Genomic DNA, 12,871 nt, shown 5'->3' with positions numbered 1-12,871 from the left:
GTTGTATAACACAAAGTCCGACCCTGCAGGGTCACGTGTTCCCCGGAGCCGCCCTGTGATTGGCTGATCCGCCGCACAGAACTGCTGGCACCATATAGTCCGGGTCACTTCCGGCGCGCGCGAGATTCAAGATGGCGGACGACGGGGAGCAGGTGAGCGGCGGGGACCCGGGGAGTGTAACGCGGGATCTATGTTATGTGTATAGCGTTACTGTAGTTATTACTGTATGTATGAATGTCTGTTAGTATTAATATAGTTATTGGTATTAGTAGTATTATGCTAGGGCACCATGATGGGGGTCAGGTAGGTCAGTGTGCAGGATGCGATGCTGGGTTACAGATTTGCACACTGTGCCCGCTGGCATCGCACGGTTTCCCTTGTATCCTATAGAGGGGTCATTGCCCGCTTTCCCTTGTACCCCATAGAGGGGTCATTGCACGCTTTCCCTTGTACCCCATAGAGGGGTCATTGCCCGCTTTCCCTTGCACCCCATGGAGGAGGTCATTGCCCGCTTTCCCTTGTACCTTATAGAGGGGTCATTGCCCGCTTTCCCTTGTACCCCATAGGGGGGTCATTGCACGCTTTCCCTTGTACCTTATAGAGGGGTCATTGCCCGCTTTCCCTTGTACCCCATAGAGGGGTCATTGCACGCTTTCCCTTGTACCCCATAGAGGGGTCATTGCACGCTTTCCCTTGTACCCCATAGAGGGGTCATTGCCCGCTTTCCCTTGTACCCCATAGAGGGGTCATTGCCGGCTTTCCCTTGTACCCCATAGAGGGGTCATTGCCCGCTTTCCCTTGTACCCCATAGAGTGGTCATTGCCCGCTTTCCCTTGTACCCCATAGAGGGGTCAGCCTACTGTATTGCAGCAGATCAGCATTGGGGGTTTATTTATGAAGAAACCGGTTGTAAAAGTCACTATATATTGTATTTGTGCTCAAGCTTTAGAAGGGCAATGCTATTTTACTAGCAAGATTAAAGGCACAGCCGTTTAGAGATCATGCTAGAGGGCAATGATAAATGTGTATATTTATGGCACCTAAAACCATATTCAGTATAATGCTCCCACTAAGGGTCAATGTGTGTGTCAAGGACATGCCCAAAAAGGGGGCCTTGTAAGCTAAGGAGTGGGTAGAGCTCCACAGTCACTATTGGGGGGTGTGCGCCAGGTACTGTACCTACAGAGGTGCTGGGCTTTCCCCAAGCTCTCCACTTAATGCGCATGGCAATTATTTATGTGACAGTGCACGGGCAGTCTGTTAGCAGTGTGTCTGTAGAAGGTCAGGGTGCATTTTGCACTTAAAAAATTGGCTAGTGTGCGTCAAGAACAGCCCAGCGTGAAAACTATCAGTATGTTTAATGCTCGGAATTTCTAATAGGTTGTTTTTGTTTATTTGCCTATAGCAACAGACCACAAACACTGTAGAGGAGCCTCTAGACTTGATCCGGCTTAGCCTGGATGAACGGATTTATGTGAAGATGAGAAACGAGCGTGAGCTCAGAGGGCGGCTACACGTGAGTGATCAGTTTCTCATGGTCTGTTCTGATTGAGGTGTAGACCCTGGAACCAACCATTATTCACCCTTCATTCTCCCTAACCAGGCGTATGATCAGCACCTTAACATGATACTGGGAGATGTTGAAGAAACCGTGACAACCATTGAGATTGACGAGGAAACCTATGAGGAGATCTACAAGGTATCTCATTAATACCTGTAACAGTGTAAAGAATTGCATATACAAATGTCCCTGGTATTAGACGGAGGTGTGTAACAACTGCGCTGGGTTTGCAGTTTAGATGGCCGCTGCAGGATTTACCCAGGGTATACTACCGGATACCCTATACAGAAGTATGCGTACAAAAAAGAGGTGTGGGTATATCCTGCGCTGGCCTTCACTGCTAAATGCTAGTGGATGTGCAAAAAGGAGGATTGACACAATATGTTAATAAATTGTTTCTTTTTATTATTTTAAAAGATCAAAGGAGTATATGGTAAAAATATATATAAGTTATAATACTAGTAATTAACTGAGTTGTCCTAATACCGGTATACAACAAAACTTGACAAACTCACACAAAACATATAATGCACTACTCCTCTGTGGGCGTTTCTAGTGCTTTATGGTAAAAAAAGTCTCACTGGGTAATCCGGAGAGAATATACACAGTCACTTGGTTTCCAGCAATAAATTTGCTTACCAGGAGATGGTGTGAGTGTTGCGTGTGAGGTTTCCAGGGATACGATCCTTGTCTGCCGGCAGACTTTAAACCTCCTGTTGTAGCAGCAGTCCGTGCAGCTTGCTATGTGAGGAGGGATCGATTGCTCTGGGATCGACGCGTTTCGCCTGTATCACAGGCTTCCTCGGGATAAACAGGATATCACGGGATTCCTCGGGATATCCCGAGGAAGCCTGTGATACAGGCGAAACGCGTCGATCCCAGAGCAATCGATCCCTCCTCACATAGCAAGCTGCAGGGACCGCTGCTACTACAGGAGGCTAAAAGTCTGCCGGCAGACAAGGATCGTATCCCTGGAAACCTCACACGCAACACTCGCACCATCTCCTGGTAAGCAAATTTATTGCTGGAAACCAAGTGACTGTGTATATTCTCTCCGGATTACCCAGTGAGACTTTTTTTACCATAAAGCACTAGAAACGCCCACAGAGGAGTAGTGCATTATATGTTTTGTGTGAGTTTGTCAAGTTTTGTTGTATACCGGTATTAGGACAACTCAGTTAATTACTAGTATTATAACTTATATATATTTTTACCATATACTCCTTTGATCTTTTATAATAATAAAAAGAAACAATTTATTAACATATTGTGTCAATCATCCTTTTTGCACATCCACTAGCATTTAGCAGTGAAGGCCAGCGCAGGATATACCCACACCTCTTTTTTGTACGCAAATGTCCCTGGTATGTTGGCCAGCTGTCCTGCTGCTAGACGGTCTCCGTGAAGAAGGTGCTGCTATTTGCTGTCAATGTTAATAAACACACGCACGCACTCTAGCCTAGCAGTGTTATGCCTGGGTTTGGTATTCATGACACCAGGTGGACTTTGGGACTGGGGTCTTGTTGCAAATGATGCTGCCTTACATTCATTAATTTCCCCTTATGATCAGTGCTCTACTATCTAATGTAAATTGTGATCTACAGATGGGGGCTGTCATGCCTGCAGGGGCTGGCGACAGAATCGGAAGGGGGTGCGTGCACAAGACGCTCGCGCGCCCCTTTCCGACGGAGCTCCCTCATGGTCCTCGCCGCTGGTATCAACACTTGCTCCCAGCACCTCCCCCCCCCTTAACCCTGCCCATCTCACTGAAGCGGAGACAGGCAGGTTCCCGCTGACTGGGATGTGCGTGCAGCCTAATGGAGTCCCCCTCCACCAGTGCTCTCCAGCGGAGAGGTTCTGGTGAGCGCCGGCAATGAAAGAGAGGGGCTCCATCTGTAGATCATTGAGATCCGCAGGGAATCTGTCCATATCTTTTTGCGGCGCTGTTTGTGTGCAAGCTCAGTTCTTTCTGTATCCACCAAACTGTGTAAATAGCATTCTCTTATGTTTCCTCTTTTCCAGTCCACAAAGAGAAACATCCCCATGCTGTTTGTGAGAGGCGACGGCGTTGTACTTGTAGCTCCTCCCCTGCGGGTCGGCTGATGAACCCACAAACACATCGCGTCAATAACGCAACAGAAAATCCAGCCCTTCCCTTTCTTACAGCTAGTTTCTGGGTTACGTTGCTGAAACACCCCCGACCCGGTCTGTCTCGGTGCTGAAGAGGTCTGCAGAGCGCTCAGCAGCCATGTGATCCGCGGTTAATATTCTATTCAGCCGGAAAAGTCTCATCGTCCCTACAAAGTTTTAGGGTTCTTTTTTCTTTCTATTTTTAATATTCAGTTGGTGCAAATTCTGACTCCACCTGATTTCACCTCCTTGGCAGATGCCAGACTATTTTTTTTTTTTTTTGTTAGAAATCTGAGATTTTGTGAAATACTGAAAAGTTCTTTTTATATTTGACTCTGCAACAGAAGGCTGGTACAGGTTTTACTGTATACAGAAGATATACTTAATTTGGGAATTGCCATGTAATAATCATTGGTGCCAACATTTGTTTTGACCTGGTATGTGATGGGATTTGTTAAGTAAACTGTTCATGAGCTGAAAATCCGTTTGTTTTTTGCCCACTTTATACCACACACACACACACACCCACCCTTCTGTTTGTGGGCCACCGTCCTCACATCCCACTGGGCAAAACCAGAATGTTGGTAACGGTTCTCGTCTTCAGGCAGAGGTGGTACTTGTCATACCTCTTATCATGCTCTTATACTTAGTTCCTACACTTGCCCACCCCTGCTATAGCCCTGATACAGGATTTAACATGAGTGCAATGGTAGCGTGAGCGGTCTGTTCAGCTAACGGCTTGGTATTAATATGCCGATTGGCGTGGACATACACTAGGTGATTTACATGCAATTTAAACACTTTGTATGCAATTGTGGTGATCTGTCTTTGACAGCAATTACATCGCGATCCCATGCTCATCGCACTGGAGCCTGCGCGTTGCACTGCCTGCAGAAATGATGCATCACGTCTGAGCCGGGCAAGCAATGAGATCTCAATGCAATATATCGTATGCAATCCTGCCATCTGGGAACGTCCAGAGTGGTGCAAGAGGATCGCGGGCAGCTTCTCTGCTGGGAAAAGTCGCCCTAATGTCTGTCCATTTTTAGGCAAGGCAATTTGGAGATCATGAAGACGGAGTGATTTAAAAAAAAAAAAACTGAAGTTAGTCATCAGATTGAAGAGAATCCCAACATCTTTCAGATCTTCATAGGTTTGTATTGTCAATAGTTGGCAGTGAGATTACTACTTGATTTCTTTCTAGGCTAGAAATGTAGTAATAGTTGGGCAGTATTCTCATTGACAGTACTGCCAGGTCTGCCCTTCCTGGCGCTCTGTGGCAGCAGAGTTGGGAAGAGCTCCACACACTTGAATCTGAGGCTGCCCCCGTATGCTCTGCTGCGGTCTCCTTGCTAGTCATTGCTGCTATGGGTTTTCCTCCCCTTTATAATAAGTATCTATAACTAAACACTTGGGTTTGAACTTGGTTTGCAATACCACCTTACCCAGTGTCATTAATGTGACCATACATTGCATGATCTCCAGGACCTGATCTGGTCTATAGACAGATCTGAACCAAAGCCCCTTAATGCCAGATTCTTCCCAAACTTTTATAAATCATGGCACCCCTGAGAATCAGAATTTTCTGACATGCAGCAGGGGCCACTGGAGCTCACATCAGGGTATTAGAGCTGGGATTGCTGGGAGATGGGCAGAGTCACAGGGTGAGTAGAGCGCTGTGCGTGCCTTCCCCTAACATCCCCCTGCTCTGCCCAGGTCCGGCCACACTGTCCTTGGCGCTGCTGCATAGGCGCCACCATTTTTGAAAAGCGCACAGAAGCTCATGCGGGGTCCGGGTCCCAGGGTGCTCTCCTGCATTGTGAGGTAACGGCAGGGGAGAGAGCTGGCTGTCCAGAGGGAGTGTGGGTCCAGTCCGGTGCTTGTTTTAAGGGCGGCGCAGCACGGTGATCGTGCCAGTTTACAGCCGTGGAGGCGAGTACCGGGGGAGATTTGTTTGAAACACTGAGGCAGGCATGGCCCGGCCCTGCATATTCCTATGCGCACACATTTAATTTTACCCTGTGTTAAAGGCACACTCTTTTCCTGTTACAGGTAGTGTTCACTCTAGGAGTGACACCGGGCAGGGCGCTGGGGGGCGGACCGGGCACACCGACGTCACAGCTGGGGGCGTGCCCGGGCCGCTGCGTCACCAGAGGAGGCGTGCCCGGGCCACTGCGTCACCAGAGGAGGCGTGCCTGGGCCGCCGCGTCACCAAAGCGGGCATGCCCGGGCTTCCTCCGTAGTCCGTGAGCTGCCGGGGAAGCCTAGCGCCGCCGAGATTGCGGTGCCTGGAGATTAGACAGGCAGCAGGCTCTTTTAGCGGGGCGCTGCTGGAGGGGCAGGGCGCATTTTGCCCTTTAGAAATCGGGCAGGGCGCAGCGCCCCGCTAAAACAGCCTAGCGGGAACACTAACAGGATTACTGCGGCCAGAGTTTCCTGTAAACCTTGCAGCAGTGGGTACAGAGGGACAATAATTGTACATATATAGCCCAGCTCAGACCAGCCATAGTGTCGGAGTGGGTAAATAAAGCCAACGTCAAGGTGTGTGGAAAAAATTGTTGGACTCTAACATGCCTCTGGATGAACTTCGCCAATTGGCGGAGCATATAAAAGAATCTGCTACTTTCTTAGGTGATGCAGCAGAAGACATTTCCCTGATATCTGCTTGCATCTCAGCCAGTGCGATTTCAGCAAGGCGGGAATCCAAAAGGGCAGTGGAGGGCCTCCCTTTTACGGGAGATATCCTCTTTGGGCCCGAATTAGATAAATGGATTTCGCAGGCAGTCGGAGGGAAGTTCCTTCCATCGGCTGCTCCTCCTCTCAGGCGTCAGTATACCGGACCGTCTTTACAATCCTTTTGGCAGCAACGCCCCTTTCGAGGCTGGGAACGAGGTTTTCAACCTTCCAGAGGCTCCCGAGCTAGAGCTCGCCCTCAGTCCACCCCCCGAAGTCAGGAGCCAAAGCCACCCCAAAAACCGGTGGCATTGATGGTTTACCAGCTTCCTTAGGCGACTCCGCAGTGGGAGCTTGCCTATTGGACTTCAGAACCCAATGGTTCTCCCTTTCGTAGGATCCTTCAGACATGAGAACCGGACTTCAAGCAATTCATACCTTGATGGAGTCGCAGGTCATCATTCCGGTCCCATCTTTGCAGAGGAACATGGGCTATTACTCCAATCTATTTGTGGTTCCCAAACCGGATGGGTCTGTTCAGCCCATCCTGGACCTCAAATCCCTCAATCTGCTCGTCTGCTACCAGCCATTCAAGATGGAATTGATTCACTCTGTCATAGTATCTTTGGAACCGAGGGAGTTCATGGTCTCTTTGGATATCAAAGATGCCTATATTCATATCCCCATTTGAAAGCCTCACCAGGCATTTCTGCGATTTGCCATCGAGCGAGACCATTTCCAGTTCAGGGCTCTGTCTTTCGTGTTATCGTCAGCCCCCAGGGTTTTTACTAAGACTGTCTGCCATTGCTTCTCTTCGGAGCCAAGGAGTGACAATAATACCATACTTGGACGATCTCCTCTTCAAGGCCCCATCTACGTCATTGCTGGAGTTACACGCGTGGCTGACAACCCAGACTCTCACCAGTCTGGGCTGGATCATGAACTTCAAGAAGTCCTCCCTAGTCCCCACCAAAAGGATTCTATTCTTAGGCCTTTGGCTGGATACAGACGCCCAGCGAGTATTGTATGGTGATTACGCTGCCTGACGGGGACACTACGCTGACTACGCAGGGCTGCCGCAGGGACACTACGCTAGGCTGCCGTTGGGCTACGCTGACAACGTAGTGTTAGGTAGCACCGTGAAACTACACAAGTACCAACAATATTCTAAGGATAAAATATTAAGTTGAGTTTTATTCGAGATAAGAATTATAAATGAAGTGTGCCCTACAAAAGAACCCGTTTCTGCGATTACCCTATCAATCAGATTTGGTGCTGGCGAGCACCTTTGGCCACCTGACTTACTATCATTTATACTATGCTCACATATTAGCTGGTTTGAGTCTATGCACCTTTTATAATCCGTTATACAGTACCAGTGGTTCCCAAACTGGGTGCCTTGGGGGACTTGGATTGGTAGTCCATGGAAAAATTATTTATGACCAATGTAATTGGCAAAATGTGAACCACATAACAGACACAGAGGATGAGATATAAACAAAATTGACTTAATTTAATATTTATCTCTGATTTGATCAATGAGAAGCTTTTGCCCTAAGGGCGCAGTGAAAAAATTCTGATACTCAGGGGTGCCGTGATTTAAAAAAAGGTTTGGGAACTTCTGTGTTATACCATTAAACCAATGTCCTTTGTGTGATAAAATTCCCTTCCTGCTCTATTGTAGAGGTACCAATATTACACAGCAAACTGTCCGTGTGCTCCGCTTTACTCCTTTAGGGGCAGATTTATTAAGCTTGGAGAAGAGATAAACTGGAGATAAAGCAGAGAAAAGGTAAAAGGAGATAAAGCACCAGCCAATTAACTCCCAACTGTCTTTTTCAAACACAGCTGATTGGCTGGTGCTTTATCTCCTTTTACCTTTTCTCCGCTTTATCTCCAGTTTATCTCTTCTCCAAGCTTAATAATGATTAATGGTTTAGGCTTTAATTCTGTAATCCCCAAAATTTGAAGAACCTCGGTTTAATGGGTAACAAATATCGTTTTCACCAACTGCTCAGGACACACACCCGGTACAAACAGGCTCTTGTGCCATTGTACTCCACATTGTTGCCTGAAGGCAACAAAACTATTTTACTGCACGTTTTTGGGCTTTCTGCACTTCCATTGTGGAAGTGTAGATTATTGCAGTCCAATGAGAATGTTCCATATGGTCATGTGACAACATCCCTTTTACTTTACTGACACGGGTTAAATGTCCATGTGCTAAAGTATTGATTCATTCATAACTTACAGCTGTACCGAGGTGAGATAAGAGAATTCTGAAGCAATGCACCTTCTGCTGGAACATTTTCCTCTCCAGCTCCCCCCCTGAGGCATTGATGCTAATATGGGCCGTTCTGCTGGGCCCTCATTAGCTCACAAGGCAAACAGAGAATTCCCATGTCACCACGCTGTGATTATATGTACCAAACACAAGCCTGTGTATTGTACAGCATCAGGTCTTCTGCACAAAGCAGGGACAGGGAACCTTCGGCCCTCCAGCTGTTGTTTAACTGCACATCCCAGCATGCCCTGCTCCAGCTTTGCTGTTTGGCCATGCTAAAACTGTTGCAGGGCATGCTGGGATGAGTAGTTCAACCACAGCTGGCGGGCCGAAGGTTCCCCATCCCTGGTATAAATAAAGGAGATCTGTGAATAAGAGAACATGACAGTAAAGCAGTGAGATAGGTGGGGATGTTAGTGGGCCTGATGGCAACAGTTGATGCTGTTTTTGCCCTCCGGTAAATTTGCCCTTTTGTAATAAACCAAAGCAATAAATACATTTTAATGCATACACTTTATGAGCCAGACTTTTACTGGAGGGCTGACACCAACTGGCATTTTTCACCGCACATCCGAGACTTACTGTTGTGGAAAAAGTGGATTGCATTGGACTAGGGAACCTTTTTATTTTAAACAAATAAACCCATTGGTGTTGGAGCTTTTATGTAAAGTCACCTTCACTGTAACGCCACAATATTCTCATGTTTAGTAAAACGCAGGGCTTTGTCTTGCTGCTGCCACTCATCTCCTGATATACTCTGTGCTGCTGGGACCCTGCTCCTTCCACCAATTCTCAGCCTGTAGCTTTCTGCTGCCTCCATTACCCTCCTCACAACAATCCCCTGTGCTTACTGACACAACACCCATCTCCTGAAATACTCTGTGCTGCTGGGGACCCGGCACCTCTCACTATATAACTCTCAGTCTGTGCCTTCATGTTGCTTCTATCCCGTGCCTCACATGATGGGATTGTATGTAACATGGTTGATGTCCTCTTACTGGGTATCTGGTCTATAGAACTTCTAGCCTGTGCCTCACATGATGGGATTGTATGTAACATGGTTGATGTCTTCTTACTGGGTACCTGGTCTATAGAACTTCTAGCCTGTGACTTCTGGCTGCCTCCACCTCTGTCCGGTCCTGCTACATACTGGACTGGCTGCTGACAAGCGGATCACTGTGAATGTGTTTGGGAATTTAGACTGTAAGCTCCATTCGGTCAGGGACTGATATGAATACGTTGTAGGCACAGAGTGCTGGGTACTGCAGTTTGATGCTTGTCCCCCCGGCTGACCTCTTGCTCAGCACCAGCTGTTACCCGCACAGATCGGTGGGCACTTGCTCACTGAGCCTAGGAATCAGCTTAGCCCTAGGGCGAGCTGCCTAACCAGGACAGAAATGTTATATAATACTATTAAATCAGTCTTGAGGAGACCTGCAAAACATGCACTTTGTGGGGTCCTGAGGACAGAGTTTGAGAACCTGTGTACTACTGGATACAGCTCCTGGGTGCTGTGCCACCACGACTGGCATCTGCTATGTTTATGTTCCCTGTACTTGTCCTCGGTTGTATTCCCTGCCTTGTGGCACCTTATAAATACAGTATAACATTCCTGTAATAGTGAAGACTATTTCACAGTCTGCCTGTAGTGTTAGTGTGTGACCACTAGGGGTCAGTGTCTGATTTATAGTTCCACAGCTCTCAGGCAGATGGGGAAACTAAAGTACTATTATTTTTTGCAATATTTATGATGCTACATTCATCTTTTGAGGTAAATAGCCCCATTTACACATGTAGCAGTAATAGGCGGGAGCCCATTTGTTCCTCTGAAACATTTCACTCTAATTCTGCTCTGTCGTCCTGTTCAAATACTATTTCTGTGTTCTCATTACCAGGGAAAGCTGCTCCAATTATACCGGGACTTGTACCTCCAGCTGTTCTGCTGCGTAATCCATGATAATCAGAGTACATGGCAGCCTTCCACTGTGTGTCACTCGCAGTCAGTACAGAGGCTGCTTTCAGGCCACAGGGGTACCCTGACGGCACACCCGCAATGTCTAAGTCAGGCATGTCCAAACTATGGCCCTCCAGCTGTTGTGAAACTACAAGTCCCATCATGCCTTGCCACAGTTTTGCTATTAGAGAATGCTAAAACTATGGCAAGGCATACTGGGATGTGTAGTTTCACAACAGCTGGAGGGGCCACAGTTTGGACATGCCTGGTCTAAGTCAACATGGCAATGGTCGACAAATTAATTTGTCTACATGAGGTTTTTCATGATTTTTTTTATTTCATTACTTTTTCTTCTTGGACTATATAGCACTGGACAGCAGTCAGTCTTGCTTGTTGCTGTACACCAGGCCTGGCTAGCCCGTGCTCCCCCAACTGTTGTGAAACTACACATCCCAGCATGCCTTGCATAGTTTATAGCACATTCCTTTTATAGCAAATATGTGGCAAGGCATGATGGGACTTGCAGTTTCACAACAGGTGGAGAGCCTTAGGTTGGCCAACCCCGGTGAATCAGGAATATTCAATATTTCAGACCCTGGAAGTTGGACGTTGGCAGCTTTCTGTCTTTGTACAAGGAGGACAGAAGGGGAAACATCAGGAGCTGGTGAGATGGGTAACCAAGGCCACGGAATACTTTCCCCAGTCGTTACAGTACAGTAAAGGTGCGTACACACGGAAAGATTTGAGGCAAAATATGGGCGTTCCCAATCGACAGGAATGTCCAATCGTTTAAATCGTTCCGTGTATTGTTCACGATGCCCGTACCTACCGATCGTTAAGATTGGTCTATGATCTTTCAAGCATGCAGGAAATTCATAGACCAATCTTTTGTGAAGTTTCCAATCGTTTGAACGATTTTGAAAACATCGATAACTATGTCTGATCGTTACCAACATCGTTCCCTGTGTATGCACCTTATCAACCCGACGTGGACAAAATGTTCTTCTAAAGAACGTGTAGTGTCCCAGGGACATTGGCTTCTTTCTCCAGGACAGGAGCTGCTATGAGCTATTTATTATAGATTAGAACAATTAATGATTTCCCGTGAATATCAGACTTTGCCCAAACTACTCTCCCACCAAAGCCTTTACACAAACTACTGTATTCCTGGCATTCAGTAGCCAAGACCCCTGTAGAAGGGAGTGTGGCCGGATTGTACATGTGTCCATGAGAACTTGCTGAAGGGCACCTAGGGCCAGATGTACTAAGCGTGGTGATAAGTACCGGCCAATCAGCTAGCTGGCAAGTTACAGGCTCGGTTTGAAAAAAATGACAGTAAGGAGCTGATTGGCTCATGGTTAACACTCTTCATTTTATCAATGCTTGTCACATCTCGTCCTTAAGTCACTTAGAAGACTGGAGTTGGAGATGTCGGGTGTATGGACAGATCTAGCGATTTCTCCGCACCACGCATGCTCTGTAACCAATCGTAATCAACTACAGGCGGCACGGCGTCATGCACAGCGGAAGCGAGGGCTATTTAGAGGGTATCCAGTTGATAGATAGACAGTAGGTTGACACCAAAAGGTTAATATGCTCAGGAGATCTTTTATCTTCTAGCACGTAGCGGCCCGGGAACCACCTACAACTGGTACAACACTAACAATGAAAGAGGATGTCTATAGAAGCAGGAAGGTGATTGGGATTATTGGTCATATCACAGGGCTGGGAGATGGTTCTATCTGTGACTGCAGCAACTTACAGTATATCCATGGTGCAATAATCAGCTGAGAAATACATTGCCTCTGCAAATCTGTCCATAACCACAAAGCAAACAGGTCATTGTATATAACACGGTGCAGCAGAATCTGTCCTGCCTTATTAATGAATAATGACGATGATGGTGTCACTGACGTAAATGCAAATCGCATAAATCACCGTCCGTCACCGGGAAGGTCTCAGGAAACCCTGAACTTCTCTAGTTCCTTCTTCCCAACACAGGGGCGCTCAGGGACTCGCCAGCCATACTGCCCATGTGCCTGTAATGCTGTTATACACACACATGTGTATGGGTGCTCAGGGACTCGCCAGCCATACTGCCCATGTGCCTGTAATGCTGCTATACACATGTGTATGGGCGCTCAGGGACTCGCCAGTCATACTGCCCATGTGCATGTAATGCTGCTATACACACGTGTATGGGCACTCAGGGACTCGCCAGTCATACTGCCCATGTGCGTGTAATGCTGCTATACACACGTGTATGGGC

The 12,871-nt window shown here is 47.3% G+C and overlaps 1 protein-coding gene across 1 annotated transcript; it reads left to right on the top strand.

Moving 5' to 3' along the window:
• Nucleotides 1–28: 28 nt before the first annotated feature.
• LSM3 (LSM3 homolog, U6 small nuclear RNA and mRNA degradation associated) lies at nucleotides 29–4,172 on the top strand. The gene is made up of 4 exons (XM_083155708.1): nucleotides 29–152; nucleotides 1,406–1,516; nucleotides 1,604–1,699; nucleotides 3,584–4,172. The coding sequence occupies exons 1-4, from the start codon at nucleotides 132–134 to the stop codon at nucleotides 3,662–3,664; spliced, it is 309 nt and encodes a 102-aa protein (XP_083011834.1). The 5' UTR covers nucleotides 29–131; the 3' UTR covers nucleotides 3,665–4,172.
• Nucleotides 4,173–12,871: the final 8,699 nt, after the last annotated feature.

Source organism: Crinia signifera, chromosome 8 (assembly GCF_055691185.1).
Source record: "Crinia signifera chromosome 8, ASM5569118v1, whole genome shotgun sequence".
NCBI classification, from domain to species: Eukaryota; Metazoa; Chordata; class Amphibia; order Anura; family Myobatrachidae; genus Crinia; species Crinia signifera.
This window is presented reverse-complemented; position numbering and strand designations above follow the sequence as displayed.